This window comes from Pipistrellus hanaki (assembly GCF_964339955.1).
Source record: "Pipistrellus hanaki genome assembly, chromosome: 8".
Taxonomy (NCBI): Eukaryota; Metazoa; Chordata; class Mammalia; order Chiroptera; family Vespertilionidae; genus Pipistrellus; species Pipistrellus hanaki.
In genome coordinates, this window is record NC_140510.1 from 36,519,247 (window position 1) to 36,542,757 (window position 23,511).

Here is a 23,511-nt window from a genome sequence, read left to right on the forward strand (position 1 = left end):
CCTGAATTTCCTGGTGAATTTCTTGTGACTCCATTTCTTTCAGAATCAGTGGACCAAATCTCTCATGTTTAGCAATAGCACTGTCTTTAAATGAGTACTTCTTGTCAAGGTAGCCTGCCCGCAGTGCATTTGCAATGCAACTGTCAGTGATTTTCTCCCATGAATTTTTCACCCAAGTCACAACTTCTTGCAGTTTAGGTTTCACAAAGTTTCCACGCTGATTTCTCTCCATTCTATTTTCAATGTAGTCATTAATTTCCATGGGCAAATTGTCTTTGAATGGCTTGTTTATTGCAATATCAAGAATCTGGAGATAGGCCATATTTTTGGGGGGATGCCTTATATTTCACTTAGAAGGAAACCTGTAAGTAGGTCTTATTTTCGGAGGATGTCTTATTTTCGGGGAAACACAGTATACTTGGAACTTTCAGTTTCCTCCATTAGAGTCTTCCTTTACAACAGCCCCTTCCTAGTCCATTAAAAAAGCTTCCTCTCCTTTGTTCTCTGTACATGTGTTTGGTTCACCATTAGACCACATATCCCAAATTGCAATTCCTTGTAATTCCCAGATAAACCCAATTTTGGGGAGAAATATCTGGCTGTCTATTTGTTTAAGCTCAACAACATGATCAGATTTATCTCAAGAGGAAAATAAAAAATGCAAAGAAGCATTTTATAAAAATAACATTTTACATTTTAAAATTTAATTATTTAAAACATTAGTTCTTAACATGATCAACAAGTAACAATCTGCTTACATTTATATAATAATGTGTTTAATTTTTTCTTCTAAGAGTTTAAGATCAAATCTATTTTTCAGGGTTCACTTAATGTGAAAATATTTTGACCACATTAGGCTTACATCACATAATACCAAATCTCATTGTCCAGAAAATATGTATTATTTTATTCCTATGAATGAAAAGCACACTATAAACATTTAAAGATATATAACAGAATGAAATGCATTAGTCGAACCATTCACAGGAATGTAAAACTTTTTCATTCTATTAGAACACCTCTTTCCTAATAGCTTTCTAGGCAAATGAACAAGTCTGAAGCAAATGAGAGTTAAGTTCCAAGGTTACTCCTCTTAGCCAACAGGCCTTGAGTTGCTTTCTTATTTCTATTAAAACAGGAGTTGTAATGGGACACAACACTAGCTACATTAGTTTCTGGCTGTCTTGCCAGTTCCTTGGTCTACTTCTATTTTCTATGGTTAAAAAAAGGTAGACTCAGGAAACAGAAACAAATTCTTAAGGTAGTAACAGTTAAGTGGGGAGAATTGACTACTGAATGGCACGTACAATAATTTAATTTCTTTTAATGTATTTATTGACTTTAAAGAGAGAGGGGAAGGAAGAAAGTGAAACATCTATTTGCTGTTCCACTTATTTGTGCATTGATTAACTCATATGTGTGCCCTGATTGGGTTTTGAACCTGCAATCTTGGTTTATCTAACCAACAGAGCTACCAGGCCAGGGCTGCAGTAGTTTTAAAAAAATAATAATCTAAAATGTAAACAGAAGGGAATTACAATTCATACAATCTTAAAAGTACTCAAAGAGAAGCATGCTAATACTCTATTTTTTTCCTTGATTGTTTTCATGAATAAGTATTTATATTTTACTTATAACTTTTCTAAAAATTTCATTCCATCTCCACTATGGGTAACCAAAGCCCAAAATAAAACAAAAACCTAAAATCATCAGATTCATTTCCTGATGCAAAATTCACAGAACTAGAATTAACGCTTTTAACTCTGATAGCATATTTTGTTACTAATTAGGACTTCATTTAGACTTTTATTTTCTTTGAAATAGTTGATTCTAATATGACCTTTTAAGTCAAGCAAAGCAGCTACTTTTAAAACTAAATATAAACCTTTTGTTTATATGATATGAGCCTTTCATATATATGAAATATGTTAGATTCATATAACACATCTGGAATGAAAATTTCTTCAGTAAATTTTAAGTATTTCTGGAGTCATCTTATATTTATGAGTAAACAAAATCAGGACTTTATAATTTTCCATGTTGCTTTATGTTCAAAGTTTTCTTCTTCCTCTATCACAGCATTGTCCCTCCATAAAGTCTATATCACTGTCTCTGTCTCCTTCTCTCATCACTCACTCCTGGGTTAGCAAGCAACCATGTCAGAAGCAGCATTATGTAAGTGACCACATGACTAAGATCTGATGCCTCCTGCCAACATCCAAAAAAAAAAAGTAAGTAAGGAGCTGTGAACTTGGCAGCAGATTCTCCAAGTCCTAGCTGAGTTTTGATGTGATTGTTGTCCCAACTGCAAGTTTGATAGACACCTCATCAGATGTGAGCTAAAACCACCTAAGTCAATCTCAAACTTATCGAAACTGAAATAATAACTATTTGTTGTTCTAAACTGCTAAAATTTAGTGTATTCTACTAAACAGAATTAGTAATCAAGATAAAGTATCAGCTGAAACCGGTTTGGCTCAGTGGTAGAGCGTCGGTCTGCGGACTGAAAGGTCCTGGGTTCGATTCCCATCAAGGGCATGTATCTTGGTTGCGGGCACATCCCCGGTAGGGGGTGTGCAAGAGGCAGCTGGTGGATGTTTCTCTCTCATCGACGTTTCTAGCTCTCTATCTCTCTCCCTTCCTCTCTGTAAAAAAAATCAATAAAATATATATTTTTTAAGAAGATAAAGTACCATATTAACTTTTTTATTTCCTCCCACTCCAACTCTTAAGAGTTCCTTGCCCAAAGCAAATACTTAATGCCAAAGTAAAAGCATTAAAATCTAATGAATTTTGGACAAAATTCATACCAACCTTACTTTACAGATAAGGGAAATACAACTGGGTATATGCATTTTTTTAAAGGGGTTTTGTCCTACAGCTAGGACTCTAGGGATAATAGCTATTGATATTTATTACATTGAAAATTCAAATTTAGGTATTATTTTATATATTTAATAATACATTTGAAGACAGCAATAATGAATGCCTCACAATTAACATAAATAATATCTTACTATTGTTTTGAAAATACTCTTGACCTCATAGATCCCCCTAGAGGTAATCAATGACCCCAAGTAAAGTATCCATTTGTTCTGGAATATGAGAGACTGATTCTGAAGGATTAACTTGGAAAGTGAATTTTATATGCCTTAATTTATAAGAGCCAATTCTAAAAATAAGCTATGAATCATTTTAAATCTTAGCAATTTCACTCAATGTTGATGGGCTTGCTTCCTTGGGATGCTGATTAATACCTTCATCTTTAATATGAAAGGCTATTCTTCTCCTATGTAAGTGTGCCTAAGTAATAGAAACATGTCAGAGTCTGAGGAAAGAAATGCACCAGGTACTTCAAACTATTACCTATAAAAATAAGAATATTAGGATAAAGGAATAAAGATTTCTCTCACTTATGAACCAGATGTTCATGAGAAAAACCACAAGCCCAAAATGGAGTCACTTGTGCTAAACACCCAAAATACTGAGCCTACATTTCATAACTGACCTAATTGCCCAGGAATTCCCCAAGAATGTGATTTTAATCAGGCTGGAATTTTCTGGGGAGTACCATGAGGTAATCTGTCACATGGGCCCTCTCACTCCTCCCCAAAGGAAGCTGAGGCTATCTGCAAGATAAGACGCCCACCTTGTCCTAAGGGAAGATAACCTTCCCTGAAAAAATCTTTTTACTTTTGCTGATAATTTTCATATCCTGTCCAGTTTCTGCCTATAAAAGCCTTCAATTTGTATAGCTTCTTAGAGTTCCTCTCTAATTGCTAGATGGAATGCTGCCTGATTCATGAATTACTCAATAAAGCCAATTAGATTTCACACTGACGGAACTTTTGTTCTTTAACACAGGAAATATATTATCTTCTACGTTTATTGTTACTTTAATTAAATAGGTAAGCAAGTATTGTATCTCAGGAACCCATGATTATACATTACTTTTTTTATTTCAACTTTTAAAGTTTTTATTTAATTTACTGAGGTGACATCACGACCTGAAAGGCCGGTTGCTTTGACGCACCGTGGCCCCAATTGGTTCTCCTCAATCCCCTGCACCTGGATCAGGGGCACGGCTGACTGGCCAACCTCCCTTAGCCCCCTCTCCTCTGGCCAACCGCCCACGGCCCCTCCCCCTGTCCAGCCCAGCCCCAATCAGCCCGATCAGGGTGGGCCGGCCGGATCCTACCTGTGCATGAATTTGTGCCACCAAGCCTCTAGTTGATTAATAAATCGGTATATGTTTCAAGTGTATAATTCTACAGTATAGCATTAGTATATTGTATGTTCACCACCCCAAGTCTAGTCACTTTCCATAACCTTTATCATCCTTTCCCATGATTCTGCTTTAATCAAGCCACATATCTTCTAACAACTCTCATTTTTGCATTATCCTAATAATATCCTAAATATAAAAATATAAAACTTTTTACAATATTTTACACTAAAATTATCTTTGCAATTTCCCAATGTGCCTCAAGAAAACAAAAAGGTTTTGTTACTTCTACCAGATTATTGCTGCTAGAAAAAGTTAGGTTTATTTGATAAGTTATTATTTGTAAGAGCGCATTGAAAAAGGTGTTAAACCAAGAAAGACATGTATCTTCCTTAGGTTACGTTTGTAAAGGTAAAGTGTTATTAATAAATATTTCAAAAATTTTGTTTTGTGAGAAAATCTCTAGAGATGTGTCAATGTTCTCAATGTCCTTTATATTTTTACTCTCAGGAAAATAGTTTGATACTGTACTCCAGTAGAGAATTTTACACTTCTCCATTCTATTATTAATTTTAGAAACAAATTCACCACAGACAATGAGTCTCTGTTTTCCACAGATAGCTGTTATTTTACTCTGATAGTTCCTTAAAAGCTCTGTCACAAGCTATAGGCCAGAGTTTGTGTCTTCAACAAAAGAGAGATTCAGAGTCTGAGAAAAGGAATGTATCAGGCAAGTTCTTCGAACTGTTAACTCCAAAGGTCAGACTCTGAGTACAGGCTCCCAGGGTGAAAGCTCTCAAACAACTCCCTTGCCATCTTTGAGTCAAGATTTCCAGGACCCTGTTTAACCTCCCAGCAAACACCTTCCTAACAGCAGACAGCTCACCCAATCCCAGCTAACCTAAAAGAAACAACACCCCCAATATTACATTATGACATTATCTTTCCTTTTAATTCTCTTGAATATGTCTTCTCTGTATTCTCATAATCGCCTTCTTTGTTCATCAACATTAACTATTTCTTCCTAATTGGTCTCCCATTTCCAATATTTTTCCTTCCTAAAAAAATTATCCATATCTTAACTGGAATGGGCTTTCTAAATTTAAAAAATGTCATTGATATTTTCTATGTACTGTTCCAATGTATATTGCCCTTGGGAGAAAACCCAAATTCACCCATCTGTTTTTACATGTACCAGTCACATTAAACATTTTGTGGTCCAGGAAAAAAAGAAAGAAAGAAACAACAAAAATTACATAGTACCGAATGAACTAATGATAGAAAGTGTATTTGATTGGAATATTGTTGATACTGTTTTAATGTTTTATTTTCTCCCTTCTAAAGCTTTCTATAACCAATCTATTAGTAAACTCTGCTTCTATGAACCAAAATGAGAAATTTAAAAAACTTGCACTAACTCTCAGAATTCAGAACTCTTTAGTTCTCCTTTTCTTTTTAAAAAATATTTTATTGATTTTTTTTTTTTCTTTTTAAGAGAGAGAGAGAGGAGGGATGGGAGAGGGAGAGGGAGAAAGAAACATCAATGTGCGAGCAGAACATTGACCTGCCGCCTCCTGAACTCCCCCACCTGGGATCAAGCTTGAAACCCAGGCATGTGCCCTGACCGGAATGTGGCCAGCAAACTTTTGGTGCACTAGACCACATCCAACCAACTGAGCTCCACAGGCCAGGACAAGAATCTCCTTTTCATAGCAATAGAAATATTTGCATAGATTCAATAATAATTCGCCCTCCCTTTCATCAGGACATAGTTGTACAAACTCATTGAGCAATAAATGTTTTACCTGGAGTGTCACACTTGAGAACAATGCTCATTTAAACAGGTATAACAACACTGACTTTACTTATAGATCCAATGCCTACTAAGCCCTACCAGGAAAACTGGCCTGGTCCCTGGCTTATAAGGGCTCAGCCTTACAGGTGATAATAAAGATCACTTCACAGCAGGCCACGAATCTTGAAAATTTGAGGGATGTTTAAGGATACTACTATAGGTAAAATCTGATAGTGTCCTAGGCTTGCTTTTCTACCCTGAGAAAAACAAATAACAGTGGCTTTTAAATGTCCTAGCTGAGATTCCTTATGAAAAGTTACAGTCACAGTTAATTCTGTAGGCTCGGTAGTTATACAATTGTATACACCTTACAGATATGCAAAAACAAACTCAAGGAGCCCAATGAGGTTAATATTCTTACTGCATCTATGAAAATAATCAGCCATACATCATAATGAGACCAGCTTTTTGTGGGGATCAAAAAAAATCTTTAACATTATTATGATCACAACCCTCCAAAAATCTTTCCAAAACCATTTCTTCTAAGCAATTCAAACACAAATATAATTCCCCAATAAACTTAGGAACATGTTATTATCTATAACAATTAAAAATATAAAATTAAGGCTCTGACCAGGTAGCTCAGTTGGTTAGAGTAGTGCTGATATGCCAAAGTTGCAGGTTACATCACCTGTCAGGGTACATACCAGAAACAGCCAATAAATGCACAAATAAGTGGGACAATGAGTTGATATTTTTCTCTTTCCTCTCTAAAATTCATAAAGCAATAAAAAACAAAATTAGATAAAAATATACAAATTAAAATGAAGTTATTCCCATTAAAAAGACAATTTAAAAAACAAACATCCTCAGAATCCAGTGGCAGAAATATAAAATGGTACAATCCCTTCTGAAAAAAAATTTCTGGTTATATGAAAAAAACCTTGATATCTGAATAAAAGAGCACCATCTACATTATCACTCAAAAAAGCCCACCAAGAAGAGCCAAAGCCAGGTAATCAAAGAAGCCAGAGAAAAGAAAAATATTATAACAAGACTGATTCCATAAACATATACCCCAAGGTACTAAAAGGTACGGATTTTAGGAAATAAATGAGATTACATTATATCCCAACCCATAACCTGCAGAATTAAAGTTTAGGAACATGGAAGGCTTATAAGAGAGGTGGAGATCACAGAGTTTGGGACCCATATTCACAGAGGAAAAACACATCAAGGGCTACCTAAAGGTAGCCTCATTGTTTTAATTTCCTCAACCTATCATTAGGGTTGAAAAGGAGCCAGCTTTGCAGGTGATGATCAAATTTGACTAAGCAGACATAAGTAAGCACTGACTCACCACACAAAACTCATAATCCACAGTATTACAGGGTGGCCATTCCTTCCCCCCACACACACACACACACACAAACACCCGTATGCCAAGCTCTCTGTGAACAGGGGAACTGCCTAAATCAAAGGCTGATCTTCAAACATAAAAACACAGGTGTACTCATAACACAGACCTCAAGAGATTTGGAGAAAAAGTTTTAGGAGAAAACATTTTCGATCTCTATGTCCTGTTGCCTGGTTCACCACATTGTTTACCTCAAATATTAAAAACTAGCAATATCTAAGTATTTTGTTACAAGAGGTAGAAGCAAAACAACAAAATTTGACAATATTTTAAAAAGTTGGCCACCAGTTATCTAGGATAACATTCCTTATATTAGAGATTTTAGAGTATACAATGGAAATGTGATATAGATAACAAATGTTGATGGAAAATTGGACCTTGGCATGTGCATTAAAGAACAATTTTACTAGCAAAAAGAAATAGGGGGAAAAATCACATGTCAAAAAAAAAAAGGAAAATTTTTTTTAAATCTAAATAACGCCCATGGACACAGACAATAGGTTGGTAAAGGCTGGGGCAGGTAGAAGGGGAAAAAAGGGGAACATATGTAATACTTCACGAATAAAGATTTAATAATAATAATAATCCTATATAATAAAAGCCTAATATGCAAATCCACCGAATGTCAGAACAACTTGTGGAACAATCGGTTGCTATGATTCACACTGACCACCAGGGGCAGACGCTCGATGCAGGAGCTGCCCCCAGCCCAGAGGCCCCAGGCCAGCCAAGGAGGGTGCCAGCAGGGCAATAATGGGGCAGGGATGGCGAGTGGGCAGCACCAGGCCAGCCAAGGCAGGTGCCAGTGGACACCCCGCCCCCAATCGCCCCGCCAGTCACCTCACAGAGGCACAGAGGGAGGCAACCCGAGGTGGGGGGGCGGGGGGGGGGGCAGTGAGCAGGTGGCTCCGGGCCAGCCAAGGAAGGTGCCAGTAGGGACCCCCCCCCCCAATTGCCCCGCCAGTCACCCCACAGATTGGCCCTGATTGCTGGCCAGACCTAGGGACCCTACCCATGCATGAATTTCATGCACCCGGCCTCTAGTGAAATATAAAATCTAAATAACTGGGCAAGTTAATTTTCATATATCTGTAAATAAAAAAGTATTAAAATACAAAATAGCCCAGCCAGTGTAGCTCAGTGGTTGAATGTCCACCTAAGAACCAAGAGATCATGATTCGATTCCCTGTCAGGGCACATGCCAGCATTATGGGTTCAATCCCCAGTAGGGAGCATGCAGAAGGCAGCTGATCAATGGTTCTCTCTCATCACTGATGTTTCTCTCTCTCTTTTCCTCTCCCTTCCTCTCTGTGTGTGTGTGTGTGTGTGTGTGTGTTTAAAGTGGTCTTTAAAAAATGCAAAATAATTATAGTAAATGTAATACAAGTATACCGTTAATACTTAGGAGAATTTATAAATATCATATATATGCACTAAGATTTCAGTGCAATAACAGGCAAATGTCAAAGAGAAATACAACAAGTTAAGTTATTGAAAAATTGCTCAGTCTAGTCACAGAAGTAGTAAATATGGTACTATTTTTCACAATGGAATTAGCAAGAACTAAAAATGATGCACAGCCCTAATTGGTTTGGCTCAGTGGATAGAGTGTCGGCCTGCGGACTGAAAGGTCCCAGGTTCGATTCCGGGCAAGGGCATGTACCTGGTTGTGGGCACATCCCCAGTAGGGGGCGTGCAAGAGGCAGCCGGTCGATGATTCTCTCTCATCGATGTTTCTAACTCTCTATCCCTCTCTCTTCCTCTCTGTGAATAAATCAATAAAATATATTTTTAAAAAATCATGGCATCATGAAATTCTGTATTTAAGTACGGTACATCTGTAATATGTTTAGAACATGCTGCTTCCTATCTCCCAATGGTTTTCAGAAAGTGATGTTTTCCAGTGGTATAAACACACACAGAACAATAAGCAAAAATATAAAATATTAGGCTAGCTGGATGTGATTAGTCATCTATGTATAATTTGATATACCAGGAGGCATGTAGAAGGATTTTAAAAAACAAATGAAACTTTTAAGCTAAACTCATCATGAGGTTGTATGAAATATTAGAAAGAATATCTAACTACTGGCTATTGGTAAGCCCCAGCCAATCTCTAATTCTCACTTACATCACCTTAAAAGGAGAAAATAACTGTTCAACTACATCAAATTATTGTTATAGTCATGTGAAATAGATTTGAACATAAGGTAATACAATCTTCTACCTCCCCAAACTAGCTCAACCTCATTCCTTTAAATTATTTTGTCCCTCATATTTATCCCTCTGCCCATACACATTGCTGCTAGTCTAGTATTAATACCTGACACCAATTTCTACAGTAAACACTGGTCTTTCTTTCCATTTAACAGATTTCTTCCAACTCTATCTTTCTAAAACAACTTTTTAATCATGTCACAACTCTGCTTAAAATCTATTAGCTAATCCAAATTTCCCTTTCTAACTTCCTTATTATTTTCACACAAATTTTAGGTAGGTTTCCCTCCATCCATTTCTTTGTTCAGGTTGCCATTCTAAGATAAAGTATCCTCAACCTCCTTTAAAGCCCAACTGAAACTGAACCCCTTTAATTCCAAACCATTTTTCCCTTGCACATCTAGAGATATCAATAGCAATACTTAAGCATATGAACTATCCTGAACCATGCTACCTTCACATACAGTATAAACTCATATTATTGGGGATAGGGGAGTGTGGGTAATATCTAGTTGGTAAGTTGTATTAAAATATAGTAAATATTAACTTTGACATGGACCACACTGGAGATGAATATACTGTTTCTCAATAAATCCAGATAAGTCCAACACAACCAATCTGACCACTAGCATTAAAACAAATATCATTTACTGAGTTCCAGAAACTTATAGCTGGCCTACAATGAGGAACTATGATACACAAAAAATATTCATATTAAGACCTAAGAGCCACACTTACTGTAAGACACTCACACTGCAAGAGCTACTCAGGAACAGAAAGCACCTGATTCATGTATCCCACCTAGACCGGAAGTTCACTGAGTAAATGATGGCCATTAAAATTGTTTTTTTTTCCTTCCCCACCCCCAGTTATTTTCCTAACATAAATAATTGAATTTCCATATGTTAAACTCACAAAAGACGAGACTTGACTCTATGTATATCCTTTCTATCTAAATAAATTACTAATTTCTTGAGCATATTACAGGCCATGCATTTTATTTTGGGCACCCTGAACTTTTTCCAGTTATTAAGATAGATGCTGACCTGATTCTTGTTCTCAATTTAGTGATCGATTTATTTAACTAATCACTACTGCCTAATATGAAGTTATTAGCACATCACAATAGTATTAAACATGAGAAACTAATAAGCGTGTTTTATTTGTTTCTCTCGGTAACTACAGGATTATTTTTAGCTCACTTGTGAAGAGCTGAGATTACAAATACAGAAGCAAACATGCCAGATACATGTAATTAATTTAGTTGGTACCTCTGGACTTCAGCTGTAATGTATCAAATGCTACCTACTTAGAATAAAATATTTGCAATGAGTCCCAAAGAATGACCTAGTTTAAAAGGTGTCTCACATTAAGATGAAAAAGGTCAAATTCAAGGCACTATATGTCATAGCACACTTCATTACAAAACAGACAAAACCCAGTAAATTCTAGTCACTTTCTATTTGGCACTTTTTTTTTTCTTCCTGAGCATGGCTTCCCCTTACCCTCCCATTTCACACATAGTACAAAAGCACTTACACATTCTTTAAACATTTTTTTTTTCTTTTATGAGTTTTGGCAAGTACACCTATGAACAGACTTTCTGGAGAGGGAAGGGGAAGGAGAGCTTTTACCTAACCTGCCAAAGTTACTACATGTTCTCTTCCTGAACCAACTGTTTACTGTTTTACACAGCCCTTCCCTAACCCTTTAAGTTCCGACTTCAAATCCCCAAGGTCTGATTATAGATATTTTCTCAACAAGCTTACAGAAAATACTAATGACAACACACAGGAATTCCATGTTATGACATTTAAACCACAATAAAGAAAAATCTTTATTTTTTTTCCCCCCTATTGACTTAAAAGATAGAAATATGGATGTGAGAAGTACCTCGATCAATTGCCTCTGCTACATGCCCCCACTGGGAATCAAACCCCCAACTGAGGTACCCGCCCTGTCCAGGAATCGAACTCCGACCTTCCAGTGCACTGGACGCTGTGGTCAACTGTTCCAACCAACTGAGCCATGCCTGCCAGGGCAATGGAGTGTATCTTGATACTCAATTATATAACAACGCTCCACTCCACTTAACCTCATTGAAAAGCCTCCCTTAAAACTGTTTATCCTTTTTTGTTGTTCCTACCCACCTCCTAACAATACTTCCATCAGCTCTGAAGCTGCCGCTCTTTTAAGACAGAGACCTGGCCCACAGCCTCTGTCGGTTACTGTTGCCTCACAGACCTCCTGCTTTCAGTGTGCTACCCTGACAAGCCATAAAAGGAGAAGCCGGGGGAAGCCTTGTGGAGATCGGGGTGGGAGCAGGTGCGAGCGGGCCCAGCAGCAGGAGCCATGGCTGCCAAAGTGCTAGAATCCATCGGCAAGGTTGGCCTGGCCTTGGCCCTCGCGGGAGGCGTGGTGAACTCGGCCCTGTACAATGTGGACGCGGGGCATAGAGCGGTCATCTTTGACCGGTTCCGCGGCGTGCAGGACACGGTGGTGGGGGAAGGGACCCACTTCCTCATCCCCTGGGTACAGAAACCCATCATCTTCGACTGCCGCTCCCGACCCCGGAACGTGCCGGTCACCACGGGCAGCAAAGACCTGCAGAACGTCCACATCACGCTGCGCATCCTCTTCCGCCCGGCGGCCGGCCAGCTGCCCCGCATCTTCACCAGCCTGGGCGAGGGCTACGACGAGCGCGTGCTGCCGTCCGTCACCACCGAGGTCCTCAAGGCGGCCGTGGCTCGCTTTGACGCCGAAGAGCTCATCACCCAGAGGGCGCTGGTCTCCAGGCAGGTGAGCGAGGACCTCGCGGAGCGAGCCGGCGCCTTCGGGCTCATCCTGGACGACGTGTCCCTGACGCATCTCACCTTCGGGAAGGAGTTCACAGAAGCCATAGAAGCCAAGCAGGTGGCCCAGCAGGAAGCAGAGAAGGCCAGGTTTGTGGTGGAAAAGGCCGAGCAGCAGAAGAAGGCAGCCGTCATCTCTGCGGAGGGCGACGCCAAGGCCGCAAAGCTGATCGCAAACTCGCTTGCCGCTGCGGGAGACGGCCTGATCGAGCTGCGCAAGCTGGAAGCCGCGGAGGACATCGCCTACCAGCTCTCCCGCTCCCGGAACGTCACCTACCTCCCGCTCCCGCTCCCGCTCCCGGGACGGCTCCTGCCTGCCCGTCCCAGAGTCGGTGCTCCTCCGGCTTGCCCAGCGAGGCCTGCCCAGCCTGCACCTGCTGGGCCCAGGCCACAGCCCGCACCTGCTGCTGAAGTCGGTGCTCCTCCGGCTTGCCCAATGAGGCGTGCCCAGCCTGCACCTGTTGGGCCCATGCCACGGCCCTGAGGATTCTTAGCATTGTGTTCCTTCTGCCCTGCCCCAGAATCACTGTGAAATCTCGTGACTGGCTTCAAGTGAAGGAAATAAAAGTAAAATCACTTCAGACCTCTAAAAAAAAAAAAAAAAAAAAAAAAAAGGAGAAACTTCATCCTGAGACTTACAGACTCTGCTCCCTGATTTGTTTCAGATCCTCAAAGCTTTCTTGCTTTTTCAGTCACTATAATGGTTTATGTTAACAATAATCTTTCTTACAAGGAAGTTCAAAAGTATGTTTCAACCATCCCATCCTATATAATAAAAGGCTAATGTGCAAATGGACAGAACGGTGGAACAGCCGGTCGCTATGGCATGCACTGACCTCTAGGGGGCAGACACTCAATGCAGGAGCTGTCCCCTGGTGGTCAATATGCTCCCACAGGGGGAGCACCACTCAGCCAGAGGCCCTGAGCTGGGCTCAGGGCTGGCAAGTGCAGCCGTGGTGGCGGGAGCCTCTCCTGCTTCCATAGCAGCGTTAAGGATGTCTGACTGCCAGATGTCCGACAGGAGCCAGCCTAAGCCATCAGTTGGACATCCCCCGAGGACTCCCGGACTGCAAGAGGGCGTAGACCAGGCTGAGGGATCCCCGAGTGCCTGACTTTCATGCACCGGGCCTCTAGTGTCATCATAGAAACTGGAAAAGATGTAAGTATAGCTTCTCTCTAAACTCAGGCACAAAATAGCTTTCTACTTTTACCTTTCATTTACCTCAAAACTCATCTTCAAACAAGGTAACAAAAAATGATAATGGAAAAGTTTTAAGGTTTCCTTCTGAACATTTCTTGCAAGCAAATATTCATCACAATTTTGCAAATAAGGAAAATAACACCAATTTCATTATCTTAGTACAGCAATAATAAAGTTAGGTAAAGACTAGCCACTGAAAATAAGACCTTGTACATTTATGTTTGAATTTTTTTTTTAATCTTTTCATACTCTCTAATTTTAGTGTGGTTTCTATTATTAGTGAAATTCAGAACTAATGTAATTACAAGTTATTGTCAGTCTTCTTCATTTATCCAAAGGAACAAAAAAAAAAAAAAGTAGAAGAATTTTTTTGAGTTGGTTATCAAATCCCCTTGGAAATTGAGAAAAGGGAAAGCAAGGTGATATTCTCCCTGTTCAATGTTGTTAACAGATATGACCACACATTAGGTTTTCAGAAAAACCATTATAAAAGCACAGGAAAAGAACAAAGTAGGGAGTAGTTTTGGTTAATGCCATGTGAAACACAATATTTTGAGTAACTTTGACCAGAAAGGGCAGTTTTGTCTATTTTAACCTGCCTTTACAAACAACACCTATTATTGAAACTGATTAACCCACCTTCTCTAGAGAAAGCCATGGAGTCAATTGTGAAAGCTATGGAGAAAAAAGAAGGTCCATAACCTTTTCTTTTCCTTCTAGGAGAAGTGTGGAACAGGGTGATCTCAAAAGGACTGCAGAACCACAACCACTCCCATTGCCCATTTGACCTAGCTTTGTCACAGAGGGGACTCATGGTGTCCTTTTTTGGATCTCTGAATATTCAGTTTACTCATTCTTCTTGGTCTAATTCAGTGCTACTTAAACCAAAGAGCCTTTCTAATTATTCCAACCAGTAGTTCTCTCTGCCCTATTCAGAGCTTTCACAAATCTTAATCCACAGCTCTTCAAGATTATGTTTGAAGACAGAATTCAGTATTAGCATAACGAATGAAGGTAGCTGCCCCCCTTCTCCCCTTTTATTATACTAAAACAATGAGTATATCAAATACCTGTGGTTCTCCTGTGGTTGTCTTTAGTTAGTTGATTCATTTCTTAAGTAATAGCTAAATTGTCTACTGTTTTATTGGATTACTAGTATTTTTAAAATTGAGTCCATTACCTATTTCTTTTTTATATAAATATATGAATCTGAAACAAAATCTAAAACCTTCATTTTGATGAAAATATAAGGTCTTCTGTCCATCTGATTTATCAAGTGGGAAAAGAAGGGAAATTAGATTTATTTGAATTTTACTCCCTTTTATTTCCACAGCTTATTCTATGATGAGATGCTAAAGAGCAGGGAAATAGCTGAAGGGACAATAGTCAAAGGGAGAGAAAAAGCGGCATAAAATAATTCACAAAATGACTAATTTAACCTCAAATAATAGCAAGTTAACTGTATATATAGTTATTATCCTACACAACTCAAAACTAAAATGTAACACGTCGTCCTTTAATAACCTTTGAATTTATTATTTAGGGAAAAAAAGTACAGCCTACCATCAGCTAGATTAAATTTGGCCATATATTCTGTTATATTACTAACATATCCAGCCATTTGTGAAGCCAAGAAAGAGTAAAATGTACTCTTAGGACTGGTACTCAACCTTGAAGTGCTGAAAGCTACTTCATCCTACTGTGGGGACAAACACATGCATGCACATGTGAACCTAACACTTTGTTGTGTGGAAAGCTCAGCATAAACACCGTCATTGTAAATCACTGAGGTACCCATTTCTTTTAACATACACAAATCAAGGCAGAGATAGAGCTCCCTGTGATTGCTACAAGGATATCTGAAATCACATATAACGTTTTTCTCCTCCCGCTTTTCTCACTGAAAGCTTGAAATGTGGAGGTTATTTTCCTCTCCCACAACATGCAGGAAACTATTATCATAGCACAACCAGTTTACACATTATCATTTAAATACTGTTAAGACCACAGTTGTGCTTAATATTCCACAAATGACCCAGAAAGCAGAAAAGACCTCATTAGGTTCCTTCTAAAAAATTAGAGTTATCTCTCTAGTTTTATGTTTAGCATTATCCTAATCCAATTATTATGTCTTGATTATCCTTCCCATTTTGCCTTACAACTCTCATAAACTAATAGTAGTCACTTTTTTGCATATTGGTTGAAACTGTTTTACAGGCTAATCAATTACAGTTTCCTAAACCTACACATAACTAAAAAATATAATAATTTTTTCAAATCAAAGATAATTCAGTTATTTATCTATGATCAAAGCCATAAAGCACAATTTTCCAAAAATTATAATGGTTGTATAATCTACATTTGTTTGGTTTGAGCCAAGATGAGATACATGATGAGTAATATATTAATGACCTTTTACACTTGGTTCCTTCAAAGCTTCTTCATTTTATTCAGCATTTAGTTTAAATTAAATATTTTAAATTGAAGCTGTTCTATGTTGCAAACACAGCTAAAATGAAGAGCTTCTGTGGCAGCAGTGACCAGATTTTAAATGCAGGTAGATCAATAAAAAAATAAAAAAAATAACACCAAGCACAGCCTCCATGTGTGAGTGGAATGGTTTATAATAGCTTGCAAATGACTATGTGCTTGCTGTAACCAGCTGTTCTTAAATTATGAATATGCAACCAATTCATGCTAAAGCCAAATCCCTGCACTATTTCTACAGAGAAATCCCAGTAGTTTTGCTTGTTCTACATGTGAGCTCTGTTAAGGATACAAATAGCGGTAAGCTTAGGAACAAATAGGACCAAACTACTGGCATTTCATGCACTGGGTCCATTATCACAGCAGGAGATGTCAATCATTGGGACATTCCTATAACAGCTCAGGCAATATGACAATGATCTTGGGGGCGGGGGGAATCAAAAATCTCTGTAGCATACTCAAAGTCCTGACAACCTAATGCTTTCTCACTTCAGCCAATGAGATTGTCAAACCTGACCTACTAGAAGACTTGCATCAAGCTTGAAACATTCAAAAGCATCAATCATAAAAACAAAGACAGGACATTGAATTATACAGTATTAACCTCCAGGGTTTGCATACAGAGACCTTAGATTTATTTATGTCCCAGTGAGTTAAGAGCTTCAGTACACCGTTCTTTACACCAAACTGACTGCCAATTTGATGAACCTCTCTGCCCTCAGCAGGAGTGCACTGTCTTTGATTAATGAGTGCATGCTTGTGGAAAAGTGTAAAGAGGAGAAAACAGAGGAAAAACACACAATTATGTCTACATATAGCTTAAGTACCAATACAATAACTACCTTCCAAACAAATGCTTCTTTTCCCTCATATACACATGTTAACAAACAAAACTACTAAGGGTTCCTATCTATACTGATATATCACCATCATTATTAGTCTAACACAATTTTTATTTTGAATGAAAAGTATTCAAAAACCTAAGTACAGGTCAAATTTCATATGTTATAAAAATAACTATTATTAAACCTCACCCAAGGATATTTTTTTCCATTGATTATTCAGAGGATGGAAGGGAGGGAGGGACATTCCGCACTAGCACGACTGGGGTGGGGAATCAAAACCTGTAAAGGAAGCACTTCCCTTGGTCAGAACCGAACCTGAAAGCCTTCAGTCCTTGGGCCAATACTCTCACCACTGAGGAAAACGTGCTAGGTCTACACATAATTATTTTAAAAAACAAGCTGTCAACTCTCTATGTTATACAGTAATTTTTTTAATATGCCTCATATTCTTTAAAAAGCCTATTCGTTTTGAAAACTCAAGGTTTAACTTATAAATATAAGGATTATTAAATATTTTATATCTCAAATTGTATTGATTTGCCACAAATCACAGAGCATTCAGAATTGATTTAAAAGTCATGTAAATTCATTTTATTTCTTTCAGCAAAAATGTCAATATTTTATAACTCCATATGTAACTATAAATTAATTAAATATATTTATTGCCCAAAATGTCAAAGTTAACGTAAATTAAAATACTTACGAATTAAAGTTTTAAGCTTTTTATGACTCGTGATTAGAACTGCTCTCCTCTAAGAAACCCAATGAGGAAAAATTCCTACTTAAATTATGGGATATTAAAAGTAAGCTGAGCATTCAGATTTCTTTTTAAAAGTTTTCATTTAATATATAACTCAATTTCACACAATCTAACTCATGACTATTTTCACTGACACAAATATGTTATGAGTAAATGTATTTTTTTAAAATTTTATCACAGGCTAAGGTAATGAGTTTCTTTTTAAGAAACTGTATGGCTGTTATATAGAATGGTGGAGAAGGCATATTAACTCAATATAAATCTTAACTTTAGCCTCAGTAATGTATGATTTCAGGAAACTATAATCCTGCAATCACTCAACAGTGTATGGTAAGTGTTTAAAATTTATTTATATTGTATAGTAAGTCTTTTTAATGGGATTTAACTCAGCAAATTATATATTCTAATCATCAATTTTACATTTTAAGTGTTTTAAAAGCAAACTACTTTATTTGAAATATAAATTTTATGCTCTGAAAATCTGTTTAAATGTATATTTAAAGATCTAAAAATTAAAAGTCAATAAATATTAGGACTAGAAAAATCTCTTAATATTAATAAACTACATTTTATCTTTAAACTTATCATCCTAAAGTCTTCTTACAGAAAATTTTTTGTTTTTGTTTTCTTTGGGGATTATCACTGTTTTTCCTCTTTCCTTCTTCATATCCCTTCTCCCACCATGAAGAAAAAGGCATCAAATAACCAGAAAAAGTAGAGTACAGGCACCAAAAGAATGACCATTTTAGTACCACAGTTTGACAGTTGTAACTATCAAAAAAAGTTACTAGTGCAATAAATATATGATTTCAATTTTTAAAATAATTAAATGACAATTCTTTAATAATATTTTCATCACTTTATAAAGAAAATTAAACACAAAGCTGCCCATTTCCTCCATTATTCTTTTCTGAATATCTTTTGCAGCAAGTTTAAACAAATATTTAATCAAATTAGTAAATATTTATTAAATAAAGCACAATACTTTTTAAACCTCATGGTATGAAATATCTAACTTTATAAATTAAAATTCTAATAAAATACCTAACTAGGTAATTTAAATAGTACCTCAGGATATCAAGTACATTAAATGTCATTAAACCTTGATGACACAATTTTATCTAGGAATCAAAATCACCACATTACTTAGTTTGTGATAAGTCACATCTTCTTTTGGTAGGTCTACCAAAGACTAGGTAAAACAAACAAACAAAAAACACACCTCAAAGAACAACCTAAAATCTCTTTGAGAAATCTTTAAATCTAAAAGTAATCAAGTTCTAACACAGACTTTCACTAATTCAAGGAGATAAGACAGAAAAAAACATGAACTTTCAAGCAAGTGTGATATTCTACATCTTGTATAGTAACACAAAAGTAGCAACAAAGACATTAACAATTGCAGTTCAAGCTGGGAGTGACTGTTCTGTTTCAATTCAATGACACCACTAATGGCTTCTTAGCAGCTCCATGAAATCAACCAGCTGTCAAGTTGATGCATCAGAAGGAACAGTTATGCACTCCCATAAGAAAAAGCAACACATCAGGATGTTGGGCAAAACATCTGCTCCTTTACAGTGCAGTTTTAATAAACATGCAAACAAAGAAATAGGAGAAAGGGCAACAGGACCAAAATTCCAAGGTTTCCATTACAGTCTTCTATGCATTTTAAATAAAAGGCTCATAAGAATAAAAACAAATTTCTGCCAAGTTGGATACTTTAAATTATACCATATCTTTTGAAAATGCTAGTTATAACTACTCAGATTCTAGAAAGGTAAAAACATTAAAAAATCTTTACATTTTAAAAATTGAGAGTAAAATCATTATCATGTTATGCACAAAACTCAAATATTAATACTAAAATATATTCATTTAATAAGTACTTAGTAAATTATGTCAACAGTAAATCTAGTAAGTGCATTTCCAAGGCTGAATAGTCTAAAAATGTTTGTTTGAAAAACTAAAAGCGTTATACTTCAATATTATTTTAACATATGAGAACAGTAAAGATATTATTCTTTGGATTTTAAAATATGTACCTACTTCTCTCCAAACCACTTTATGACTATAACAGAATTAAGTTCTCATTAATAACTTCCTATATTTAAAATATAATTTGATTTTCTAAAAATAAAAAAAAGAAACCTATATGTCATCATAGGCTTAAAATAATTTTACATTTAACAATTCATTTCAAACATTTGTAAAATCTTACTTTTTTTCTACCTGATACTTACAAGTTCCTCAATGCTGCCCAAAATATTGATTATGTAGCACAGTGACAATGTATATAGTGTTTACCATAGGTGTAAGACATCAAATATATTTAACTACCATTTTCTTAAACTGCTTATCCTCTGTTGCTTGCCATTTGTAATCTGCCAAATCTTCTAGTCCTTTGTTGCATGTATAATTTAGAACCATCTGTTCTATGTGCTTATAACTATTTAAACATTTTTACCTACGAACAATTCACATAAGTGGCAGACATTCAATTCAGTCAAGCTTTCTATATAGCATTCTACATAAAGCAAATTCCTAGATAAAAAGCATAGCAGATAACACTAAATAAGATTGCTACAGAGATAAAAACATACCACATACAAGTTTTTGTCTTAGACAAACCTTTTCATGTATTCAGAATTGTTTCTATTATTTTTTTGAATGAATTGTAGTCAATGTTTTTCCCCAACCCAGAAGACAAAGAGAATGCAAATTAAATACAGACAGTTTCATGTCCTTGTTAGAAGAGAAGTAAATATGCTGACTGCAAATGACTACAGGAGACAGAATTCCACTTTCCCATTCAATTTACAGTGCTTCTTATTTATATAGCAGTCAGTGTATCATTAAGTTTGATCATGTGACCAACTGAACTTTTGTGAGGTAAAAAACTATTTTAGGCAAGCAAATCTAAACAACACTGGTTTTTATTGTTTATCTTTTCGTAATGGCTGACAGGCCTCATAGCTTGAGGTTATAAAATATATTTTTAAATCAACTCTGCATTTTAAATACTAACCACATATTCACCAGTCGTTTGACTTAATATCTGCTACTAAATTTTAAAAGGATCCAGGATCTCCAAGTATTTTCAATGGTTATATATTTTCAAAATATAAACACTTATGTATAAACCAGAGTAATTACAAAAGGGAATCTAGGTAATCTAAAATAAGTATACCTAAAAATTAACCAAACTGATTAAAGAAAATTCCACAGCAGAGAGTGAGTTAAATAAAAAAGGGAACACGCAGATTAAAAATAACATTTGAAACCCTCAAAGAATAAAAAGCACGTAGACAAGAAAAAAAAAAGCTAGGTGAATACCAACTGACACCATAAAACTTTATACCATTTTTTGCACAATTTTCCACCTGTTACCAGGGCATACACAATGTGTAGGCCCTGGGGTTTATTTCTGAAAACAGAACACAAAAACAAACAGGACAACTTATGGATCATCAGGAAGGCGCACGGTCCTTTAAAACAGGGTGTGGGGGATCGAGCGAAAAATGTACTCTTGGGACAAATACCCAGTAAAGTTCACATGACGTCACTGGGCCCCTGAACATCCCCTAAACTTTGAGTCTTATCCGGACACACTTTTTGCCTTCCTGAGGCTTCCTCCCCTTCCTCAAAAATAAAGAGAGAGACTTGGGAATAAAAACTGCCCAAGATGGCGAGGCGCTTGTTGTTTGGAGGGCAGAGGGGAAAAATGGAGGATATTGTAACGTACACAAAGGGACAAATTTCCACAGCCCGGCCGCCTGCAGCTGCCGCTCCTCACGAGGAGGGACACAAAAGAGAGGGCGCGAGGAGAGGGGAGACAACCGCCCCGCGGCGGGCGGCCCGGCCCCCCGAACCTTTCCTCACCCCCCCCGTCCCAATTGTGGGGTTCGGGAACTCCTTCACGGGGGGTGGGGGGCCGAAGGGAAAGGGGGCGGGGGGGGGCATGAGGATGGAGAGAGCGGGGAGGAGCGGGGAGCCGGCGGCGGGGCCGGGGAGAGCCGCTCCGAGGCCGGCATTGCTGTGGGCACAGCCGCGCTCCTCTCCCCCGAGTGCGGCCAGCAGCCCCTCCAGGTACCTCCCCGGGTCCACCTGCCCCCGCCTGCCCCCACCCCGCCCGTCTCCTGTCAGCCCGAGCGCTCCCGGCCGGAGGCGGAGGCCGGGCCGGGGCCGCGCTCCGGTCCGCGGCGGAGGGGGCGGGGGCGGAAGGGCAGCAGCGGGGGGGGGGGGGGGGGGGGGGGGGACACCCGCAGCCGCCCCGGCGAGAAGGGGGGCCGTGCGTGTTCCCGGCTGGAACGGCGGTCTCCGCAAGGCCAGGGACTGGTGTTTTCTTCCGAAGCCAAACTGCTGGCGGCGACCTGCGCGCCGGAGCGGAGGGAGGAGAGGCGCCGCCGGGCGGCACAAAGGCGGCGGCCGCGGGGGCTCGGCCCGGGCCCTGCTGCACCGAAGCCCCGGGCCCGCACCGGCCCGGGCGGCGAGGAGGAAAGTTTCCGTTCTCCCGAGACCGCACCCCCGCCCCCCACCCGGGCCGCGCGCCGCCGCGCCCCGCTCCCCAAACTCCGCCCGGGACCCCAGCGCCACCCGGCCCCGCTCGCGGCCGCACAACAAAGACACCGGCGGCGGCCGGAGCGCAAACAGCCGGCCCGGGGCCGGGGCCGGGGCCGGGGCGCGGGCGCCTCCGGAGCGGCTCCGCGTCCGCCCGGCTCCCGGGGCGCAGCTTCTCCCCGTCCCTTCCCGCCGGCCTCGCCGCGTCCGCGATGTTCCTTCCCCCCGCGCCCCGGACCCGAGCGTTTTAACTCACCTCTACTTTCCGGCTGAGTTGCGGCGGATGGGATTTCTGTCTTCGCCGGCTGGCTGAAGGTTCCGATGTTTGGCTATTGGTGGCTGGTTTTGTTTTTCGGAAAAGCCTAACGCCTCCTAATTCCCGGTGTTGTTTTTGCAAGAAAAGTAGGGAGTCGGAGCGGAGGGGAGACCGGCGGTCGGGAAAGCCCGGGACGCGCTGCTCCTCCGCCCTCCGCCTCCCGCCCTCTGGTCGGCTCCTCTCCGGCGGCGGCGGACGAGGCAGGAGATGATTCTTCTCAAGGTTTGTGCGGCAGCTTCACTCCTCGGCGAAGGCTTCATGAACCAAGTGACGTCAACCAGCGAGGCTTCTCTCTCTCTCCTCTCTCCAACAATGAAAGTTGCTGTTAACAAGGGGAAAAAGAGAGAGAATTGTTTATACCGTTTCGCTTCCAATAATAAATGACCTATCAGCTCCGAAAGGAGCCCTGCGAGGGAGGGGGTCGCTTCTTCCTCCCAACAAGACTGTGGCTTTAAGTTCGCACCGTTCCCGGTCCCAGGGAAAAGTTAGGAAACTTGATGTGTTGTTTTTGCTTTGCTTTTTTTAAAAGCAGGGAGGACCAGAAAATGAGAAAGAAGACGGAATTTTTCACAAACGTAAACTGGAGAATAGGGAGCATGGATGAACCATTTCCACCTAAACTTTTTTTTTTTTTTTGTCCGTAAACTCAGAATTTGGTTGAAGTCCACAAGCCAACTAAATGGATATGCCAAGAATTCGAGGGTGTTTGGAAATCGAAATAAAAGAAAAAGAAGGACGCAGGATTGTCCCGGGATTAAACGCTAGTGCCCTAACCCGGGCAAGTTAAACTGCCTGTAATGTTTATGCATGGAGTTAAAATTTAAAAACGCTTTAAAATA

The 23,511-nt window shown here is 39.2% G+C and overlaps 3 protein-coding genes across 30 annotated transcripts in view; 2 read left to right on the plus strand and 1 right to left on the minus strand.

Annotated features, from left to right (window-relative positions):
- Nucleotides 1–22,748, minus strand: part of BAZ2B (bromodomain adjacent to zinc finger domain 2B) — a 217,844-nt gene extending 195,096 nt beyond the window's left edge. For all 28 annotated transcript variants that reach the window (XM_084891495.1, XM_084891487.1, XM_084891484.1 and 25 more), the window contains exon 1: nucleotides 22,613–22,748. The gene's annotated coding sequence lies outside the window, so the exon portion shown is untranslated. The remainder of the gene's footprint in view (nucleotides 1–22,612) is intronic.
- LOC311626360 (prohibitin 1-like) lies at nucleotides 9,864–13,114 on the plus strand. The gene has a single exon (XM_084891559.1). The coding sequence runs from the start codon at nucleotides 12,007–12,009 to the stop codon at nucleotides 12,988–12,990; it is 984 nt and encodes a 327-aa protein (XP_084747685.1). The 5' UTR covers nucleotides 9,864–12,006; the 3' UTR covers nucleotides 12,991–13,114.
- Nucleotides 20,753–22,669, plus strand: LOC311626966 (uncharacterized protein; the record flags this gene model as incomplete). Its single annotated transcript, XM_084893001.1, has 3 exons — nucleotides 20,753–20,778; nucleotides 21,564–21,885; nucleotides 22,151–22,669. 3 exons carry the CDS (start codon nucleotides 20,753–20,755, stop codon nucleotides 22,667–22,669), a joined length of 867 nt encoding a protein of 288 aa, XP_084749127.1.
- Nucleotides 22,749–23,511: the final 763 nt, after the last annotated feature.

What these genes read in the sequence shown, in the direction of transcription:
- LOC311626360 (XM_084891559.1), top strand. Translation starts at nt 12,007, where the DNA reads ATGGCTGCCAAAGTGCTAGAATCCATCGGCAAGGTTGGCCTGGCCTTG.